This window comes from Rattus norvegicus, chromosome 14, assembly GCF_021556685.1.
Source record: "Rattus norvegicus strain SHRSP/BbbUtx chromosome 14, alternate assembly SHRSP_T2T, whole genome shotgun sequence".
Lineage (NCBI taxonomy): Eukaryota > Metazoa > Chordata > Mammalia > Rodentia > Muridae > Rattus > Rattus norvegicus.
In genome coordinates, this window is record NC_141547.1 from 84,109,185 (window position 1) to 84,132,368 (window position 23,184).

Sequence of the window (23,184 nt, forward strand, 5' to 3'; positions counted from 1 at the left end):
CAGAGTCCCACTGTGTAGCTCTGGCTGGCCTGGAATTCACTATGCAGAACAGGTGGGCAGGTCTTGAACTCGGAGAGATGGAGGTTGCCTCCCACATGCTGAGATTAAAGATATGTCTGCATCCTGACTTGGAGACAGAATCTCATATCATATAAGCTGGTCTTCAACCCAAGCTGGCTATATAACAGAGGAAGGCTTTCAACTCCTAATACTCCTGCCTGGGAGTACACACATATACCACAACTCTGCATTTACAAGCTGCTAGGGATAAAACCCAGGGTTTAGTGCATGCTAGGCAAGTACTCTAATGAAACAGACAATTTGGAGGGTGGAGGTGGGAAGTGTTCATAACAGGGTTTCTCTGTGTAGCCCTGGCTGTCCTGGAACTTATTCTGTAGACCAGGCTGGCCTAGAACTCAAGAGATCCACCTGCCTCTGCCTCCCAAGTGCTAAAATTAAAGGCATGCACCACCATGCCTAGCCCTTCAGTTTTAAGTTAGTCCCCTCCTATATCCAACCACTACCTGACGGGCCTAAAACAGTCACTTTTAATAGATATATCGCTCTCGCTGTCTCTAGACCTGTCTTACTCTATAGACTTGACTCGCCTAGAATATGCTATGTAGACCAGGCTGGCCTTACCTCACAGAGACCCATCTACATCTACTCCTAAGTATCAGGAGTAAAGGTGTGTGCCTGATCAATCAACCTGTCCATTACATAGCCACCAAAAGTTCCGTCAAAGCACGAACCCTCAGTGGCTCAGCACATCCACCAGCTAATGCTAGGACCTTTCACGAGCCGCTCCCTTAGCGTCCCTCTTCAGCTCCTCCACTGTGCTTCTATACACACTCAGCTTCTTAACCCAACTGCATATTCAGAACTGAAAAGCTACTGCCCCTGATACTTTAGAGTCCCATTGGTTTTTGTTTGGTTCTAAGACAGTCCTGGCTGTCATGGAACTGGGTAAGTGGATCAGGCTAGCCTTAGAACTCTGAGAGTGACTTCCATCTCTGTTTCCTAAGTGGTGGGATTAAAGACATGCACCACAATGCCTGGCCAGATTCCTTTATTTTTAATTTATGTGCATGTGTGAGCCTTTGTGAGTGAGTATATGTGTGCCATCTGCATGCAGGAACCCTCCCTCAAAGAGAGAAAAGAGCAGTGGGGTTACAGGCAGTTGTGAGCTGCAGATGCTGAGAGGCAAACAGGTCCGAGTCAAGAACAGTGAGCACTCCTAACTGCTGGGCCACCTCCAACTCTATCTTCCACTCTTCTTTCCTTCCTTCTGAATGTTAAGAGTTCACAGGCAGCAGCAAGACTCATAAATACTATCCTATTGTCTTCTAGTAATTTTCAGTAACAACATATTTCAGAAAGAAAGGAAAACACATTTGAAACACTAAATTGTTTATATAAGATCCAACAGGTGGCTTAAAAATTGCAAGATTGATTCACTTATCATGTGATTCGTACATCCTTTTGATTCTAGCATAACTCAAACTTGAACCAAGACATGTGGTTCTTGTTAACTGAACCAGTGATTAAATTTATTTATATTTACACCTTGAAGTTAATGGTTTCTTTATGGTTTGGAGTTAAGTGTGTCTTTATCATTTCAACAGCTGAAATCCTGTAATGAATGCATTTGCATATAATTACATTCCATGTGTTAATGAGTTCAATCCCATTTCCCCTCCATATTTCTACAGTTTCTGTTTCAAAAGGGTTGGGCAGAAAATAAACTGTACATAAGAGAAGAAGACAGTATGGCTTACTGAAGTTCAGAGAAAGTTCTTTTATCTTGTAAACAAAACTAGAATTTAGTGAAAGTTAATGCCTGATCCCCACAGACCTCACTAGACAGTGAGGGGCAGGAGCACAGTGCTGGGTCAGGCAGCCCAGACACCTAGGTTTCCAGCCTGGCTCTACCCTCCCTCCAACCCAGTCTGCTTCGCTCTTCATGAAGAGGCAGGTAAAGCATTTGCTTCACATGTGTGAGGCTTTGGGTTCAGTCCCCTGCCAGGAAAACAAAACCAAACAAAAAGCAGTCCACACCTTCCACACACATACTTATGCACATTCCCACACATAGACTTATACACAGAGATAATGTAAAAGGACTGTGACTCTGAAAAAAAAATCAGTCATCTCTTCTAACCTTTAATCTTGTCACCAGGAAAACAAGCTTGTACAACCCTTGGCTTCCAGAAAATACTACACAGAGTATCTTCTGAAACAGTCTGTTGAACTTTGTTAGACAAAGAGGTTGCCTACCCTAAAGACCCTCCTACTATTAAGCAGAAGTCCAAGAGAAACTGGTAACAGTTACAGTAAGCCCTGGCTTCCCGAATGCAAACAGGGTCTTTCTCTTTATCTGCAGCTCGTGGGGACCTGACTAGACGTCTGCCTAGTATTAAAGGTGTGCACTACCACACCCAGCCCAGATACAGACTTTAAAAGATAGATTACCTTTATTTGTAAGACTCCTAAATTTGACACCGGAAAAAATAGAGCACCCGCCTCCATATGAACCACATATGTTGTCTGTGAATCACTTTCATCTCTAAATTGGCAGAAGCCAAATAAGTAGGGCTTTCCTACAGTGAAATCTGTTCAAGCAAACATCTGCTGGTTCCTTGAAAAATGATCTACACCCTTCTGCCCCCACACAGGTGGCCTTTGAATTGGTGACCCAAAACCTTTGAGACTGAGATAGTAGTACCCTTGAGAGTTTGAGTCAGACAGGAGAAAGCATGCAGGAAGGGGTCAACCCTGGGGCATGTACATGGATCTAACAAAAAAGAGGATGACTGTTTCGTCACCACCAGGACTGAAAGGACGCCTCTGTCCTTTTACTAATATTCTTGATCAAAACATAAAAGGAGCATATGCTGTACTTGAACCACTGCCCATTTTCTGTTTTCTCAATTACTCCTTTTTCAAGGGAGGCATAAAATACTATTCTAAAGCCATAGACTCTGCCTCTAGCTTTACCTGTGAAGGTACCAATGACCTTGGAGAATCACCAAGGGCAGGAGTTGCTCCAGTGCCTGAATCTGACAGCTAACAAGCCCCATGTTCCATCCCAGTGACTACTCAGCAGACTAATGAGTCATCACATGATTAAACTCACTGTGCTTCTACTGGCCTGACCAGCAGACACATTTCAAAACCCATTTCCCAAGCCAAATGACAAGCAAGTCATTCCTAGTTTTGATCTGAAGTTGCATTAAAAATGTGATTGAGGCGGGTTGGGGATTTAGCTCAGTGGTAGAGCACTTGCCTAGCAAGCGCAAGGCCCTGGGTTCGGTCCCCAGCTCCGAAAAAAAGAAAAAAAAAAAAAGTGATTGAGGTAGGAAATCCAAGGGTCATGAAACACTCTTGCTCAAACTCTATCCGACCTTATAAGATGGGACGAAAACCCAATACTCAAAGATGCTCCTCTCCCACAACTCCTGGTCTGCTGTCTATGCAAAAATGAATGATTTTAGGCTAATGAGACAGCATCACTGGCCCAGCAGGCTCAGCAGAACCAGCTCCTGCAGTATTTAGCCACACACACAAAACATGCCCACCAGGACCTCCCCAGGAGTGTGGTTTCTAAGAACGTAGTCTCTGGAAAGATGAGTTTGGATGGAGGATCTGGGTCTTTCTGACCTAAAGGCCTCATTTGATCATAATTAGAGACCATAAATTCACTTTTCCTGACTAATAGAATGAAGCTGATGTGATGAATTTAATGAGCCACATGTGCACAATGAGATTACACAGAAAAGCCATCTTTTTAAATGAATTCACTTAGAATGAATTGTAAGTCGTTAGAATGATATGCTTGTCACATAGTACACAACACATATGCACATATACGAAATATACAGACACTGAGGCAGCAACAATAGATGGCCAAGTCTCATGGCATCTCATTTTTGGAGGCAAGTCGTTCTGAAGTTCCCCAAATTCAAAGCTGTGGAAGTCTGTATCCATCCTGTGGAGTTAATATTGAAGAGGAAGAGCACACGTCTTTGCACCCACCTTGGCCTGAACAGCATATGACGCCAAGAGCACGGACGCCTCAGGAGGGCAATAGACCTTTTCATCCAAAATCTGCTTCTTCACCTGAAAGGGGAAATGAGGGAGATAGGCAATGGCATGTGTGGATGACAGCAGATGGCTACAGGGTATTCTAAATGAGGGCTGCCAAAGCAGTCTGTTAATGATTTCCTGACAAAGGGAACTTTATTTTAATGTTGCAGACCAGTTGAGAGTTCAGCCACTAAGAAGCTTTCAGTAAGACAGCTGCACAAAAGTCAGTAAGATCTGCTTGCCAGGCAGTGTTAGTGTTAGATCCCAGCACTGGGGAGACACAGGCAGAGGCAGGTGAATCTCTGAGGTCAAGGCCAGCCTGGTCTTCATAGTGAGTTCCAGCCAGCCAGGGCTACACAAAGAAACACTGTCTCAAAAAACCAAACCAAACCAAACAAACAAACAACAATAACAACAAAAACCTCTCCCCCAGGTCCCCCCAAAAAGATCTGTTTGATTACAGCAGAGACTGACAAGGTGGCTATGACAAGAGCTGCGGGTCACTGCACTTTATCAGTGTTGGCCCCTGTGCACGCACTCACAGTACTGCAGGAGATAGAATGTACTTTCAAATCTTCATACAAGACAAAAGTCACCAAGGCTACTAAATTATGACTGTAGAAAAAAGTCATCACTTCCAATGTGCTGCTCTAAGGAAAAAGGAAGCAATAAAATTTGATCGATTCAACTTTTAAGTACACATGAGGCTCAGGAAATATAATTCCTAAGCCATAATGTTGAGTTAACATATCTCATTACAACTAATTTCTTACAGTGGTGCAGTGTGTATTGTTCCAGACACAAGGACAAGAAGGCCGCATGAAGTAGGGGTACACTAACAAAGCCAACCGTCTTTTCAGATTCACAGTAGTAAATGTTGCCTTGCTTGGTCACAAAAACAATCTAACATTTCAATCTGAAGGAAAATCAAGTCAAAGTCACAAGAGGGACAGGTGCTGCCTCAAGTACTCACAAGAAAGCCATTTTTATAACACTAAGGTAGTCTGGTCTCATGTAGCTTAAGCTTGTCTTGAGGTCTCTGTATAACAGAAGATGACCCTGAACATCTGACTCTCCTGTGGACTACAAAAGCACACTATGTTCTGCTTACACAGTGCTGGGGTTGGAACCCAAGGCTTCATGAATACAAGGAAAGCGTTTTATCAAGAGCTACAGCCCAACCCCCAAAGGATCTTTATGTGGCTTCAGTCACACACACAATTTTCCCCAGGCTTTAAAGCCAAGAAAAAATGAAAGCCAAGCTGTTCTGAAGCAGTGAAACCTTCAAATCTCCTAGTTTCTTTACAAAGAGATAAAAAAGCAACCATAACACAAAAACAATCTGAAAGGGCTACCTTTTAACCTAAAACACACACAGAGATCTCTTTGGTGAAAGAAACTATTTGACCAGGCATGGGGGCACATATTATAATCCCTGCATTTGGGAAGCTGAGGGAAAAGGATCGTAAGCTCAAGGCCAGCCTTGGCAGTGTAGTTAAACAACATTATTTGGAGGGTAATATTACATTTCACATGCTGTATCATGAACACAGTACACAGAGATTCCAGAGTACAAAGACTGTGTAAAAGATCACAGACGGACTTCTGGGGAATCAATGTAATTAATGGCCTGTTACAATCCTCAACATCCGGGACAGTGGGCATTTTAAGGCACATGAGCAGCATGCCAGTCACTACAGCCAGCCATGAAGCTCAACCATAGCTGAAGAATACCGAGTGCATTTCAGGGAGCCTGTCTTTAGCGGCTGGCATTCCAGTACAGGAGGAAAGGAAGCACATACCCAGAGTAGCAGAGCAGGCTGAATGAAACACCTTAGGTGAGGGACAGACCGAGAGGCACTGCTATTCAGAAGCCCTGCCTCTATGACCCAGATCCTGAACTTTAAAGGAACTCTTGCTAAGCACCTGGGCTTTTCTTTATAACGTCAGAAATCTTTGAAGTTAGCTAGAAGAAATAGGAGTCCGTCTTCACGGAGGGTTTATCCTGGGTCTCTGTCTATTCTTCATCATCACACCTCAGCGGTCTCATCTGACACCAATCCTCATTGCTCGGCCAGTTCTACTCTGAAGATTTTTTTCCATTACTGAACCAAAGGACTATTTGGAGGCAGAACATTTTCTGCCGTGTGGAAGTGTTTGTGGTTAATTCCAAGGGGTTGCCCTGGTCTGCTTCTGAAACCATACCTGAACTGGTCCTCTTGGAATGGAGGGAGGAGGGAGGGGAGATAGCACGGCTAGTGTACCTGTAAGAAAAATAAGTGCTGCGTGATCTCCTGGACTAGCTCCTCCTCAGCATTTTCAGGATAAAATTTGGCCAGGAAATGAAAGGTAACTGGTTCTTCCTTCGAAACATCGTGATCCAACACCTGCAGAATCGCAGAGCAAAAGACATGCTGTGCTGGCTCTCTTCTTCATGTACTGCCTTCAAAGCATGCTTTGCAGGGAAGGCAGAAAATCCCTTCCCCTGTGACATTCCTAAAGGCTGTGTTTCTACAGTTGGAAGCATTCACAGAGCCAACCGTAGCAGGATACAATATCTACTTCACATAGGGGTTCTGAACCAAATCAATCAATAACTCACCGGGTGAGCGGAGCTGCAGTGACAGCACCAGGATTCTCAAAACCACAGAAAATAGTTACAAACTAGAAACCATAACTCAAAGATCTTGGGCATTATCATTTATGGAAGACTGAAGATTTAAAAAAAAAATCAGAAACAACATCTTCCTTTATTCTTTTTTTCTTACTGCCCACTCTAATAGGTTCCACTGGAATACAGCTTAAACACAGTAAACTAGGTTTCTGTGAGATCATTTACATGTTATGAATACTAGGAGTGAAACATATCCATCATCACAATGCTTTGTTCCTGGAATCTTCCAGAGATGTCCACAAAATGCTTGCAGTGCAGTAAATAAACCACCGTCCGCCTTTAATCTTCTAACAATCCCACCCACCCCCTGAAAAGTTTGGACCATCTGGTCTCCAGAGTGAATTTCATTTCAGGACATAAACATGCAGCCAGGCTCCATGAACATGTGTCATAATTCATTTCCTTTGAGCAGCAGGTTCTATGACTCCTGATGCCCCCATCTAATATCCATTTGGCTAACACTCAGGTATGATTTAAAATTCACTTTGCTGAGAATCATAAAAAGATACAGAAAGCTTTCCCGTCGCTGATATATAACTCCCCACGTGCCTGCCCAAATTTCGGTGGCAGTCCCCAAGGGATTTAAAATAAACCTAATCTAGGTTGCTCTCCTAGACACTGGCTCTTTGTGGCACTGAGTTTCTTGTCACTGGAGTGACAATTTGAAACTGACAACCAACAGGAGTTCTAAACGTGAAGGAGTTCACCACGTATATGCTGTGAACACAATCTGAATACCTCACTGAATACTAGTAAGACAAGAGACTTTTGTTGGTCATCATATTATGCAGTGGATAACTTTGGGGGTAACACTGATAGCAGTAACATTTAGGGTCAGAGTTAGACATGAACTGACCTTGGGAATCAGGGGTCCTCAGGCCCTGTTCTCCAGCAGTCTTCACTGTTGGGTAGCCAGGAAAATGGATGGGCATGTCTCTGTGTGAGGATATGAACCCCTTAAAGGGCAGCTTCCTTAAGTCATATCCATTCCAAATCACCTTCAGTTTGCTAGAAACCTAGATTTCTTTTTTTTTTTTGGTTCTTTTTTTTCGGAGCTGGGGACCGAACCCAGGGCCTTGCGCTTTCTAGGCAAGCGCTCTACCACTGAGCTAAATCCCCAACCCCAAACCTTTCCATACTTAAGAAGCTGCAGAGAGGGGTTGGGGATTCAGCTCAGTGGTAGAGCGCTTGCCTAGCAAGCGCAAGGCCCTGAGTTCGGTCCCCAGCTCCGAAAAAAAGAAAAGAAAAAAAAAAAAAAAAAAAAAAAGAAGCCACAGAGAATTCTGAGGAAGAAGCTCATTCCCCTTCATCTCTGGCTCTTTATTCCTTATTAATGGGTAAGTCAGTAGGATCCTGATGTTCTCAAAGACTTGTTAAAAAACAAAAACCAGGAAAATAAATAAATTATATGAAAATGAAAAAAAAAAAAACAACTGGAAAGAACAAGAGCCCTAGGAAAATGTCCTTCAGACATAAATTGCTGTCGTTGTTTTAAAGTACAAAGACAGTGGTAATGTCATCCATAAAACCTAACTGGTGGTTCAATATCCGAGGCTGTGGAGGACAGACAGGCCCATAGGACCTGTTTTCTACATACATGACTTCATTTAAAAAATTGTTCCTTTTTTTGCCACGTCCTTGTCTCACCTCAACAATGAGGTAAGTGCATGCTCAGGAAAAAACAAACAAACAGACAACCAGAAAGCACGAGCCTCCCCCACTGGCTTCCCCGAGATCTAGCCCAACCTTCTTGTCCATTTTGAGCCAGGCCACCGTGTCCTTGATTGTATACTGCAGTCCAAAGAACCAGGTCTCCCGAAGCCCCAGCGTCCGGCATACCAAATCAAACAGGTCCTTCCCTTTCCACTTCATCTGCAATAGAGCAAAGCAACAGGGAAGGATGCTGTGAGCAAAAATCATAATCAGCTCACACACACAACTGTTCTCAGTACTCTCCTGTCACCAAAATGGCTGATGAACACTAAATTCCCAAATAATTTTAATGCTTCCCACACAAAACCATGAGTGGGAAAATACCAATTAGAGCTTAATGGTTTAATTGCAGCGGAGCACACACAATATCTCCTTGGACAGTTCCATAAGATCTCAATATCCCTGGAGCTGCTAATTCAGGAAACCTGGTAAATAAGCAGCCTCATTTAGGAGAGGCGAGCCTCCCAAATTAGCCCAGGAAGATGGTGAGTTTGTGAGACACTAACTCCCTTGAGATTTTTTTTTTTTTTTGCTGATTTTTGTTTTAAATCGTGACTCTGTCTTTTGATAAAAGGTTAAGTATTTTTTTAACTTAAAAAGCTAGTATTACTAAGAAAAAAATTAAATATGTGGAAACTGTGACAAAGTCACAAATTGTAGAACAGAAGAACATGAGAGACTCATAGGCCAACTGCAGGTCTCTATCAGGATGCTTCATTAGACCCAAGCAGTTGCTCATGTCACAAAGAACAATTCTAAACATTCAGTGTTCAAACCCACACAATGAAAAAACACAAATATACTATGGTATGTCTACTCCATAGCCTCACTTTCAAAAGGACTTGAAGAATCGCTGCTAAACCTTTTCTTTGCTACTCAAGGGTGAAGCTGGAAAAAGCAAGCTCAAACATCTTCGTCGGTAAGAGGACGCAGGGCAGCTGAGTGAGTGAAGCCACTAGTTTTTCCTTTATCACTTAGCCACTGTTGGTTACTCATTCCAATTACCCCCATGCCATGCCTCAGATAACATTCAACACCGCCTGAGCACAGTTATGATCATATGAAACACATGCATGACTAACCAAGATTCAAATGTAAGGGAATGACGGAATCATCTGACGTCAGAAGCATCTGCTTCTTTCCCGCCCCCATTAGAAAACCTCTACCGACTGGGACATAGCTCAATCAGTGAAGAGCTTGTCACACTAGCATGAGAGCCTGAGTTTGATCCCAGCACTCATGGAGAGTTGGTTGTGGTGGCCCTTGCTTGTAATCCCAGCATGGAAGGAGTGGAGTGGGGTGGGGTAAGGGGTGGCACACTTGCCTAATAAAGGAACTCAAGGCCCAGTGGGCATCTAGCTTAAAGCGTGGAGGGGGGCACGAAATTGCTCTCTGAATAAGGACTCTTGCTGTCAAGTCTGACCACCTCCTCCCATATGATAGAGGATGAGAATTGACTGCCCAGGCTGCTCTCCGACCCACATACGGGGGGGAGGGGGCGGGGAGCAGACAGAGACAGAGACAGAGAGAAACAAAGAAGTAAAATTAGAAGCATGAAGTGGCTCAGCGGTTAGGAGCACTGACTGCTCTTCCAGAGGTCCTGAGTTCAAATCCCAGCAACCACATGGTGGCTCACAACCATCTGTAATGGGATCTGATGCCTTCTTCTGGTGTGTCTGAAGACAGTGAACTCACATCTGAAGATAGTATACTCAGATACATTAAATAAATAAACTAAAAAAACAAAACAAAACTAAAGCAGCACAAACAAGGTGAGGAAGCAGAGGCTGACCTCAATGCTTGTGTGCTCAGAGGACAACATGGTTTTCTCCTTCCACCTTTCTACATACAAGCTTGTATGGTAAGCACCTTTGCCCACCAGCCATGCCTACCCCTTTACCACCCCACCCCAAGTGCTAGGGATCAAACTCAGGGTCTGTACATCTTAGGCAAGTATCCTACTACTGTGCCACACACCCAGTTCCAGTCTATTTTTAATAGATGTGAATGAACAGTCCTTTGCAGATAAATCAACAGGAGAGGCCATCTCTCTGTTTGCAGCCAGAATCAGCAACCCAAATGGTAGAACACCAAGACCTCGGCACGTAAGTGGTTTACTGACTTTGGTCTTTTGCCAAGCAAGGCACTTATACTATCTATTCTGTAACCTTAGCCCCACGCCCTCTCTGACTATAATGAGGTCCCTAGAATACCTTAATGATATAAATCTTTAGAATAGGAAAAAATAAATGAGTTTTATTTTAAATCCCAACTGCTCTCCCCCTTTTACAATGCCAGGTGATAGACGCACCCATTTAACAACTGGACAGAGAGGTTCTTTAATCCTTGGAAGGGAGCTGGAGAGATGGCTCAGCGGTTAAGAGCACTGACTGCGCTTCCAGAGGTCCTGAGTTCAATTCCCAGCAACTACATGGTGGCTCACAACCATCTGTAATAGGATTTGATGCCCTCTTCTGGTGTGTCTAAAGACAGCGACAGTGTATATAATAAAGACTTGAGGGGTTGGGGATTTAGCTCAGTGGTAGAGCGCTTGCCTAGGAAGCGCAAGGCCCTGGGTTCGGTCCCCAGCTCCAAAAAAAAGAACCAAAAAAAAAAAAAAAAAAGACTTGATAAAAATCATTAAAAAAAGAAAAATCCTTGGAAGGTCTTAATTCCTACAAGCAGATTTAACTAAGGAAGTTATTCTGGAAAACGGGAAGCTTCAGGATGCTGACTGTCCTCTTGTCTCTATTCTAAGCAGGACACAGTATATAAATTATAAATGCCTACCTTGCCACAAGATAATGTGCCACTAAAGGACAGGCGTTAACTTGAAGAAGTTAAATATCCAAGGGCCAAGAAGATCAGGACATCACTTCTGATCCACCGTAACTCAGCGCCATGGCCAGGCCAGGTCTTGGCACAAAGGGCTGCCAACAAGCAGGCTGAGCAGAGAGAGGACTGTAAGGAGAGCTCCCAAGGGGACAGTGAATGAGACTGCATCCTGGAGAGCTGCAAACCTTAACATACTACTGTACTAACTTATCCTGTATGCGCCACTACTTCTTTGTTTTTAAAAATGCAGACCTATTTTTGTTAAATGCAAAAAGACAATGTCTTTGCCCCCATGGAGCTTGCAATAAAGTGAAGAGGAACAATTCTCAGAACAATTCAGAATGCCCTACTTACATTTTTTCCTACTTATATTTTGACATCGTGCAAAGGATCATGGACTGTCAGAACTAAAATGAGCCTCAGCACCCACCCACTGTGAACTCCTGCCCTTGGTGTAAGCCTGAGCAACTGAGCCACCAATTGGCCCTTCTTCTCATGGTGATCCAAGGTAGGCAAACCCCTAGTCTCACACTGTGTGACCCAGTTCTGTGATCTCCAAATCTTTTGTCCCTACCTGGACAACTAAGTGAACAATACTGAAACAATACAGAGAGACTCAAAACAACAAGAACAATAAAAACAAAACAGATCTACAAGTTTTCTGTTTGGTTAATCTTCACATGTTACCCTATAAACGGTCATGCTTTTCAACACGTTCTTTCTCAAATGCATGAGGTTTCCTTTACTTTCCTTATGTGAATTTCCGTTTCTGCACACATAAGAACTGTTGGCCGGAGGTGGTCTAGAGAGTTGTCAAGTTCCTGTAGAAGGGAGGCTCGGCTCTCTGGGTACAAGCTGACTTGGCTGAGCATGATAATTTTTCTGTCTGGTACCGCACTATGCTGACGCTCAGATGACTCACTGTCATCTGAAGGTCTCTGTAGACTGTAGGCACCTCTAACTAGGAGCGGCATTAGTCATCATCCCCGGTGACCAATGGAGACTACAGAGTACACAAGACACATCCTATAGCAGCTGTCTAATATGACTGACTAGGTCATGTTAAAACCCAAGGCTCAGAGGCTTAGACCATAGCCCATATAACCATTCCTTCTCCAACTGTACAGTGAACACACATTGTGTCCGAGGACAGTCCAAGGTACAGAGAACCAACAGGTAACAAGGGACAAGTCTGCACTTTGTAGTTTTGAGCAGAAGTCAGTCAAGAACAGATGATCAACACAGTGAACAACACTGAAACACTTGATATGACAGGGATACCCAGGGACTGTTGGGACTCCTAAGAAAGAAATTCCCTTTTCACAGAAATGACATGGTAGAAAATAGAAGCCAAGAGCAAGATTGGGTTTGGAGAAGATGATAGCAAGAAAGGGTGTTGCATCGGTCCCCAGCTCCGAAAAAAAAGAACCAAAAAAAAAAAAAAAAAGAAAGGGTGTTGCAGAGAGAACAGTTTATACAAAGGTCTAGAACAAAAACGGGTCCTTAGGAGAAATGAAATATTTTAGTTTTATTGGAAAATACTTCTGAATTTACAAAAGAACCAAAGTAACCAGTGAAATGGTTCAAAGGTCAAGGCACCCTGCCACCAAGCTTGACCATCTGAGTTTGATCCTCAGGACCTACTAGTGGCAAGAGAAAAGAGTTTTTCTCTTAAAGCCCAGGAAACCTGAGGGAAGTGGTCTTCTCTGAGGAGACATACTGGCTGAGCAGAGTCTTGTGGTCAAAATGTCATGCCAGCCTGGAGGCACCTATGTCTGCACTTGGGATACACATGGATACACACACACACACACACACACACACACACACACACACACACACACAATCAGATATGAAAAAAATGAGAACTAAACTACTGGCAGACCTGTAATCCTAGCACTCAAGAAGCTGAAGTAGGAGGACTGTGTTCAATGTCAGCCTGAGTGCTATAGTAAGACTCAAAAAAAACAAAAACAAGGGACAGGCATGGGGTGTAATAGTCCATGCCTTTAATCCCAGCACTTGAGAGGCAGGCAGATCTACACAGTGAATTCCAATTCAGCCAAGACTACATAGTGTAGTCTCAAAAAAATCAACAAAACAACAAAATCCTCAGCATCTAAACAAGATGTTTTTTCAACTGTCTAACTCTACTGGTGGCATCTAATCCACAGAATCCAGAAGATACTCTGGTGACTATTCCTCTAGGCTCCTAAGGATAGAACACAACCGGTACTATTCTAGACATACAGAAGGCAAGTTAAATCAGTACACAAGTTGGATACCTCAAGATATCAGGGTTTCTGGGGTTGGCAATTTAGCTCAGTGGTAGAGTGCTTGCCTAGCAAGCACAAGGCCCTGGGTTCAGTCCCCAGCTCCGAAAAAAAAGAAAAAAAAAAAAAAATCAGGGCTTCTTTCCAGGAACCAGGCAAAAAGGTATAGATAAGTGACTTATCTGCCACCAGTATTTATCTCAAGTGCTGTTGCTGTGTGACCTTGGGCAAGTTATTGACTTCCTTATGCTTTAACAAGAAGAATAAGCAGAACCTGTCTTGGCAGATTGATCTAAGGATTAAGTATATTCATACATTGAAAAAGACTAAGACAGTGCTGGGCCCGGAGCAAATAAACACTCAATAAGGGGTAGCCCTTGTTAATTCTCACTCTGCCTCCCTCCTTTGATTCTTAAGTGGTGTGCTGCTTAAAGCCTCCCAGCCCCACTTCATACCACAGTGATGGATGACAGATGGGAAAGGGTACCCAATTCTCATCGAACTAACCACACTATCACTCACTTGACAACATTTATTGAGCACCCACTACATCCTAGTCTTTGTGCTCAGCACAGGAGATTAATGATGAATCCAGGACAAGATGCAGTCCCTGTTCCTTTCTGACAGGGAGACAGGTAAATGGATAAGGAAAAACGAATCTGCTACGTGGTAACAGAACAGGCTGTTGTGGGAACACAAGTCAAGCCTAGGAGGCTTGAGGGAGGGGGGCTTCATTGAGGAGACACTGGCTGAGCTGGGTCTCGTGGAGAAAGCTGACAAAAGGAAGGTCATGCCAGCTTGAAGGAACAGTGTGTCTACTTGGGTCCAAGCTGTTGCAAAGTAAAGGAATGCTCTCTGTACTTTTCTAGGATATGACAAACAGCATGGTTTCCAATCTGTAGCACTGAATGTTCAATGCAGGGCTGAATATGTAGCTTTGGCCTGGTCCATGTGACAATTCTCATTCTGCACTGACCTGGGACCAGGCTGTGTCAGGGCGCTAGATCAAAGCAGAGATGCATTTAACAATAGCAGGAGTAGAAGCTAGGATGAATGGGCTGTGTCTCCTATTTATTTTCCTATTAAAACATTCCTAGCCAGGGCTTGATGACACAAGCCCTATAATCTCAGCCCTTTGGGAAGATGGACACAAATTTCTGGGCTAGCCTGTACTGTGGAACAAAAAAACAGTGTTTCTAACCCCTGATGACACACAGCCTTTCAGAACTACATTTATATTATGACAGACCTTTCTCTTTCTTTGTTACGTTTTGGTTTATTTGTATATACACATATGTGAATGCATATGGTCAGAGAACAATTCGTTAAGTTCTTTCTTTTTACCATGTGGGCCCCAAAATTTTTGAATTGAGATCATCATACTTGGTGGCAAGTACCTTTACCTGCCAAATAAATCATCCTGGTGGCACTAGATGGCCCTACGGACTTTTAAAATAATCTCTAAATTACATTTATTTGGGGAGGGGTGCGCACGCACGCGCACGCACACACACACACACACACACACACACACACACACACACACACACACACGAGGAGGTCAAAGGACAGCTTAGCTTAGGGAGTTGGTTCTCTCCTTCCACCATGTGCACCCTAGTGACCAAATTCAGATCATCAGGGGGATTGGAGAGATGGCTCAGCAGTAAAGAGCACTTGCTGCTCTTGTAAAGGACACAGGTTGTGTTATCAGCACCCACATGGCAGCTCAGCTCACGACTGTCCTTAACTCCAATTTCAAGAGATGCTGACACTCTTTTCTGACTGTGAACAGCATATATACATGCAGTGCACGTACAACACATGCAAGCAAAACATGCATACACACAAAATAAAAATTAATAAAAAAAAAATGTTCAGGTTGTGAAGGAACTCTAACCACTGAAAATCTTGCCAGTCCTGTATGCAGGGAGCTGAGGAAGCATGAAATGAGTGAACATGCAAATAGCAGATGAACTCTTGAGTATGCATTGTTAACATGGCCATGCCTATCAAGGATCAATACCTCAGACCCACTGCAATTTGGGAAAGCCTTCCCACAGTTGTGAGGCTTACAATTCAAAGCCTTCCTCTATTCCAAATACCAATATTTTAAAATGATTGACCAGTGTATGCAAAACCTAGCAACTACAGTTTCCTCCCCCTGGATATGGCCAGCCTCAGACTTCTTGTCTCCAGGCATGTCCCACAGACTAGCCACTCACCCTGTGCTGCACATAAACGCAGAGTCTGTCACACTCAGCGCAGTGCCATCAGAGCACACACAGCCATGCACCCCAGCCTCTCTGTGCATCTTGACCGTTTCTTTAGTGTCTGTCCTTTCTTTATTCCCTCACCACCCCTGCTCAAGTCGAGGAGCCAAGCTGTGTAGTGTGTGGTGTTTGTAGGCTTTTTTTTAAGTATAGGTGTATCATCTTTTCTGAACAGTTCGTCAAAAATAGAACAGTCTCTGGTTTTCCTGAGGTGTACATTTAAACCTATCTCTTTCCATCTGGCTAAAGTGTTCAACTTCTGCAGCCTTCTTCCCCGGTCTTAACTAGAGAAGAGGAAAAGGCTGAGGCAGGCATTCACTTTGCACAAGGAAGGAGGGTGCTTTGCAAAAAAAGAAAGAAAGGCACAAAAGAGTGGAAAACCAGCCTCATTAGGTAGACACATGCCCTCTGCAGGCCTCCTATCCTTACAGTGCTCTCCAGGCAGAGGGGCTGGAAGGAGGGCCTTGGGAAGCTGCAGGGCTACGGCTGTTATGGTAACAGGCCACAGTGTGATGTCATGGATATATATTGCGCCTGCATCAAAGACAGATGTGTATGAACTTTATAAACAGGACTAAGTGCTGTCGGCTTGTTATTTTTTATAGGCATTAGATTTACAAGCTTTACCCAGAGTGAAGCACTTGTCATTTATCAACTTTAGAATGTTTTAAGTAAATAGCACTGAACACTCACCCTCCACTGCGGGAACATAGCTAGAATGCAGCACTTTTCAGTTACAGGAAGCAAATGGCACCAATAACCGGGGAGTTGATTGGAGTCTATTAGCCGGGACAACCATCTCACCAGTTGGCCAGGGTTTTATGAAATCCTGACACTGCCATTTGTTTTCTGACTTTGTCAGTCTCGACGCTGCATTTTTCTTTTCTCTGATAGCACTGTGCAGCCCCTGACAATCAAACTCCTTGTACACACTGATACTACATTGCAGGATGAGAGGAAACTAGGCCACAGGTTGAGGAAAGGCCACAGCAAAACAAGGGTTCAACTCTGGAAGTAAGCCCAACTGGGATGCTAGATGTGAATGGCAAAGAATTAGAACCCACAGAACACCTCAGAGTTTACACACAACTCGGAACTGGAAAGAACCAGGATAAAGGCTTTCACAAACATGAAGGTGGGCCATCAGCCAGCAGCCACACAGTGCGCCTGTTTAGCTATTGATATGAGAGAGAGAGAGAGAGAGAGAGAGAGAGAGAGAGAGAGAGAGAGAGAGAGAAGCGGAACCAGAGAACCCATTTGGTTATCAGATCCTTCCAATTAGCTCACAAGCTGCTCTGGCATTTACCATAAGAACTGCAGAAAGGTTAGATTCCTTACAGAGAGTGTGACAGAAGGACTGGGCTTCTCTGGCTCAGGGCCTGTGCCCCGTGTGTGCCATTACTTCAGAAATGGAAAGCTCAAGATGAATGTGATTCTCTTCTCCACGTTTATCCACAACAGACGTTTATAGTCATAAATAGCCTATGAGAATAAATTTAAAGAAGGCTTGTGAATTTAAGATGTTGGTATAAGAGTCAAGTCTTAATACAACTTTTATTTATTTATCTGGTTTGAAAAAAAAGAGAGAGATTGCAACAGCCATTTTGGCATACAGCATTAATTTCAGTACATGGAGGCAGAGAGCCAAGCAGATCTCTAAGTGTCTGTTTCAGGCCAGAACACACACACACACACACACACACACACACACACACACACACACACACACACAGAGAGAGAGAGAGAGAGAGAGAGAGAGAGACCGACCAACCAGGTGGTGCACTCCTTATAAATCCTGTGAGGTAGGAAGATTTGTTCTATATAGCAATTTGTAGGCCAGTCAAAGCTGCAAAGCAACACCATCTCAAAAAATCAAAAGCCAAAACGAACACACACAATGGAGAGTTATTAGGGGCCAGGAGTGCAACTCGGTGGACATAAGCATATCAATCCCCAGCAACCTGCTCCCTAACATTATACAGATAACTTGCTATGTGATAGGTGAAAAATGAACTTCATTAAAATCTGGTTAATCAAAGAAAAATACAAAAGGAGTAAGACTATACCACAAAAGTAGGGTTTTCCTGTCCCTTGAATTTAAACTACAAAAACAGCCCGCATTTTGGTCTTGCAACTAAGGGACACATCCCTTCATGTGGACATTACTACTCACCATAGGGAACAAGGAATCCTACAAATAGAAACAAGAACAAAACAGAAAATCTGATTTGCTCTGGCTGCTCTGCAGTCCTGAAGCCTATATCCCTTATCACAAGCTAAAACTCTCTCTTTGCAGAAAAAAAAAAAAAGACAATTTTAAAAATTCACCAATCTAGCCTGGTGGCTGTGGAGCATGCCTTTAATACTAGCTAGCACTTAAGGTAGGTGGATCTCTGTGAGTTCAAGGCCAGGCTGGTCTATAAAACGAGTTCAGGACAACTAGGACCAACTACATAGTGAAACCCTGTCTTAAAAACCAACCAAATAACCAAAAACAAACGAGCCTACTCCCAATCTCCTACCCTGTCAGGTTCTGCTATAATCAACTCTAGCAATTAATTTCTTCTTCCAGTCCTCCAATCATCTGTTATTGTGCTCAGTATATATAAACTATTTTTTTTTTTTTTGGAGCTGGGGACTATTTGCTGCAAGGCTTTCCAGCAATTGCATTTTCTCTCCTTCAACCAATTATCTGACCTTATTATAACTCAGTCTACACATACCCCAGTCAGCAAAGCTACATGCGTCTACACCTTTTTAAGAACTATTCAATTCTTTTCACCATCCACCCAAAATCATGCAAAAGTTAGTACGTATTTCACATATTGGAAAAATCAGCTTATCTTCTCCCAAGATTCCAGTCTTTTCTCCAGTTCTTCTACAGACCACCAATTCTTTAAAGCCAAGGGTATGCCGCACGCACGCACGCACGCACGCACACACGCACGCACACACGCACGCACACTCTTACTTTAAGTCTCTCAGAATATAAACAAGCGCTGCACAATCTGTGGACACTCCATAAGTGCTGTGGTTGGCTGGTGATGCTGATGATAATGATGATGATAGCTAGATGAGCTTCTGAGTAGAACACTCCTAAGTAATGATTGCAATGAAGCAAGAATTTATGACACTCCTTATTAAAATTCTAATTACACAACTAGGCCTTAAGATACATATTTCCCCCTTTGGTGACACATACTGTTTCCCTTTTTCTAAAAATACCTTAGCAAAGAAATCTAAACCTCAAAGAACCAAAGAAGAAAATTTTCCACAGAACAAAAGGCACTACTAGGAAGAAACAATTCACAGCACTTTAGGAAGCCACAAAATATAGGTTTTAAACTCTGATTCAGTCTTTAGTCTTTCAAAACAAAATAAGTTACTGGTTTTTAGGGAGTAAAAGTCTTTGTGATTGCTGGCATCTTCCCTACCCAAATGGAGAGTGACTACTGGATCAGCAGTGAGCCCAGAGATCAATATTCCAGATCTTTCCTCCTACCACCACAACCAACCTGTGACTTCAGTGACCTAGTTTAAGTAGGCCTAACTCCCCCATGACTGTGTAACCTCAAGATTTTGTGCTGGAGCAAGGGGGATGTACTTGTTTCAAAGTCAGATAACAAACAGATGACAAAGCAAAAAGGAAACAATTATAGAGTTTTAAAAGCAAGATAGAGCCTGTCCTCCAAAAGCCAAGAAGACAGTATCCATCTGAGGATGTTAGCTCACAACATGAGAGCAATCATAGCTCTGTCAAACAGCCATAAACACTTCAACCCGCTGTGTTGAGTAAGTCACTTAACCTCTTCCAGGGTTCAACCTCTGCAGTCATCAAGTGGTCACCCTCTGAGTCCACGAGTTTGAGATGCTTTTGTGTAAATCAGATAGTACTTTTTTCATTGTTGGAATAATTTTCTGTCAATCTTTTAACAACCCATTCTGGTCACTTAAAATCATTTCTAAGAATGTAACTAATACTTAATGCTTCATTGATGTGTACTTTCTGGAACGTTTTCCCTTACACTGGGCTCTGCTAATATGATCCTTATGGCTCACAAGCGGAAGTGGATTATATAGCTAGAATGGTATTGTACACCTGTAATCCCATCACAGGTGGATCAAGAATTTCAGCCAACAGGGACTAGAGAGATGGGTCAGAGGTTAAGAGCACTGGCTGTGGGGCTGGGGATTTAGCTCAGTGGTAGAGCGCTTACCTAGGAAGCGCAAGGCCCTGGGTTCGGTCCCCAGCTCCGGAAAAAAAGAACCAAAAAAAAAAAAAAAAAAAAAAAAAAGCACTGGCTGTGGGGTTGGGGATTTAGCTCAGTGGTAGAGCGCTTGCCTAGCAAGCACAAGGCCCTGGGTTCAGTCCCCAGCTCCGAAAAGAAAAAAAAAAAAAAAAGAAAAAAACAAGAGCACTGGCTGTTCTTCAGAGAACCTGGGTTCAGTTCCCAGTACCCACATGGCAGCTCACAGCTGTCTGTAATCCCACTTCCATGGGACCTGACACCCTCACATATATATACATAAAAATGTACATATTTTTTTTAAATAAAGAAAATAGAGTTTGAGCCAACCTTAGCTACATTATGAATTCAAGGCCAGCCTGAGATACATGAGACACATTCTCAAAAGAAAAGAAAAAGAAAAACCCTGACTGCATAGACTGTATTATGAACTCTCTAATTCAACAAAAATGGTAATTATAAATACTGCTGAAAAGTAAAATTTTCATCAAATAACATGCTGTGGAGAATATGCAATTAGCAATGATTACAATACTTAACATACCGAAAATAACAATCCTTACTATTGTAAGGATTGTCTGGTACTGATAAAACATAAGCCTAAGCCAGAAGAGGTGTTGATGCCTGTATCCCTAACACTCGCCAGGAGGCTGAGGCAGAACGATAAAGGACACCCTGAAGCCAGCCTGAGCTACGAGACTGAGCAAAACAAAACAAAAACAGGAAAAAAGATACAACGCTCATTTTTTTTTACATTTAATTTAATTTTAAGAAATTGGGAGAGCCAGGCAGTGGTGGTGCACACCTTTGATCCCAGCACCCAGGAGGCAGAGGCAGGTGGATCTCTGAGTTCAAGGCCAGCCTGGTCTACAGAGTGAGTTCCAGGACAGCCAGGGTTACAGAGAAAACCTGTCTCAAAAAGCTAAAATAAATAAATAAATAAATAAATAAATAAATAAATAAATAAATAAATACATGCATGATGTGTATTGTTCAGACTCTCCCCTGCAAATAAAAAAGAAAAGAAGGGCTGGAGAGATGGCTCAGCGGTTAAGAGCACCCGACTGCTCTTTCAGAGGTCATGAGTTCAATTCCCAGCAACCACATGGTGGCTCACAACCATCTGTAAAGAGATCTGATGCCCTCTTCTGGTGTATCTGAAGGCAGCTACAGTGTACTTATATATAATAAATAAATAAATAAATAAATAAATAAATAAATAAATAAATAAATAAATAAAATTACGTGAAGGGTATTTTCCCTGCACATACTCCTGTACCTGTAAAAGGGCATCAGATCCCCTGGAATTAGAATTACAGATGGTTGTGAACCACCATGTAGCTGCTAGGAATTAAACTGGAGTCCTCTGGAAGAGTAGCCAGCACTCCTAGTCACAGAAACATCTATCTAGCTTCAACAAGGCAAAATTTCATGTGCCTCAACATTAGGCAAAATTATCAGACTATCAAATACAACCAACCCATGGCAAAATATTATCTAAATGGTTATTCCTTCTCGGATATTGTAAATTTAAAAAAAAAAAAAAAAAAAAAAAAAGCTCCTAAGCCAGACCTCTCTCACAATGGCATGTATTGGGGAGGCTGAGGCAGGAAGATTATAAGTTCAAGGCTTATTTAGACAACCACTATTGACACCCCTATCTTCCAAATAAAAAGTAAAATTAATAAAGGACTAGAGATATAGCTCAGTGGAAGAGCAATTATCAGGCATGCTCAAGGCCGAGGGTTCAATCTCTAGTACTTAAAAACCTCTCAGTGTGGGTCCGGTCCCCAGCTCTGAGAAAAAAAAAAAAAAGAAGAAAAAAGAAAAAAAAAAAAAAAAAAAACCTCTCAGTGACCTGCACCTCACCAGAGCAGCACAGTAGAGCTGGCCCTGGATGTGGGAGCTGAGGATAAGCTGACCCCAAGGGCAGGAGAGCTGGTGGGCTGACCAGCTCAGACACCTCTCAGGTCCAGACACAGGGCTTTGAAATGACCTACCCAACATCTACCCCATCAATGAATTAACTGCTGGAGTACATGAAGGGGCTGGTCCTACAGATCCAAAACTGCAGAAAATCCATGACAGGGCAACAACAGGATATCCGAGAAGAGTCCCAGTGAGGATCCAGTACTCAACGAGTAGCAGGAGCCAGAGGCCTCATACCAGACCAAGTCATTGCAATGAACATTTGTAAGCAAAGAAGTATGGACAAAAGGACATACTGTGGGATTCATTGTGACACACTACAACTTCCACAATAAGATCTGTTTTCTCTGTTGGAGGGGAGGTTGCAAAAGCAGAGAGCAGGTACAAAGGGAGAAGAGATGAGTAGGACTGAGGCATATAATGTGACATTCACAAAGAACCAAAAATAAAGCCTAAACAAATAAACAAACAAAACATCTCAGTAGTAATTGGGACAAAACTCAGTAGTAAAGCAACAGTTAGGTAGGCATGGGTCCAATCTAGAGCATTCCGGCCCTTCAAACAAACTACTGGATAACAGAATCAGTTCATGAAAACCAGTTCATGCAGCACCCAGAAAATTTAAACATTCTGTCTCTGATTCTCAGATTTTTTTAAAGTTTTTTTGAAGATGTATGTATGTATGTATGTATGTATGTAGATGAGTACACTGTAGCTGTGTTCAGACACACCAGAAGAAAGCATTCGATCTCATTACAGATGGTTGAGAGCCACCATGTGGTTGCTGGGAATTGAACTCAGGACCTCTGGGAGAGCAGCCAGGGCTCTTAACCACTGAGCCATCTCTCCAGTCACTGATTCTAAGATTTAACATTGACCTTAGCAATACTAAAGTACAGTAATGGGTAGAGTTGATAAAAAGTTCTGTAGAAGGGTGAGAAGTACTAAGGTCTGAAGACTTTAGCAAAAATATTTATGAAACTGACTTAATCAGAAATCAGCAAGAGTAAATAGCAGATAAAGGCACTGCTGGGGAATTTACAATGGCAGACCTATCCACAATTCCTGTTCCATACATAATTACTTTGATTCAGTGTTATCTGAAAGTCACACTAACAAACTACTGGAGTCCGAAGACCGTAGGTAACAAGATGACA

General features: G+C 42.8%; 1 protein-coding gene across 5 annotated transcripts in view; it reads right to left on the minus strand.

The window, feature by feature from the left end:
- The window catches only part of Nf2 (NF2, moesin-ezrin-radixin like (MERLIN) tumor suppressor), an 83,354-nt gene that overhangs the window by 48,110 nt on the left and 12,060 nt on the right, over nt 1–23,184 (minus strand). For 4 of the 5 annotated variants that reach the window (NM_013193.1, XM_087582363.1, XM_087582364.1 and 1 more), the window contains 3 exon segments: nt 4,036–4,119; nt 6,351–6,473; nt 8,507–8,632. In NM_013193.1, coding sequence (NP_037325.1) covers nt 4,036–4,119; nt 6,351–6,473; nt 8,507–8,632 — 333 coding nt within the window. 5 annotated transcript variants of the gene reach the window in all.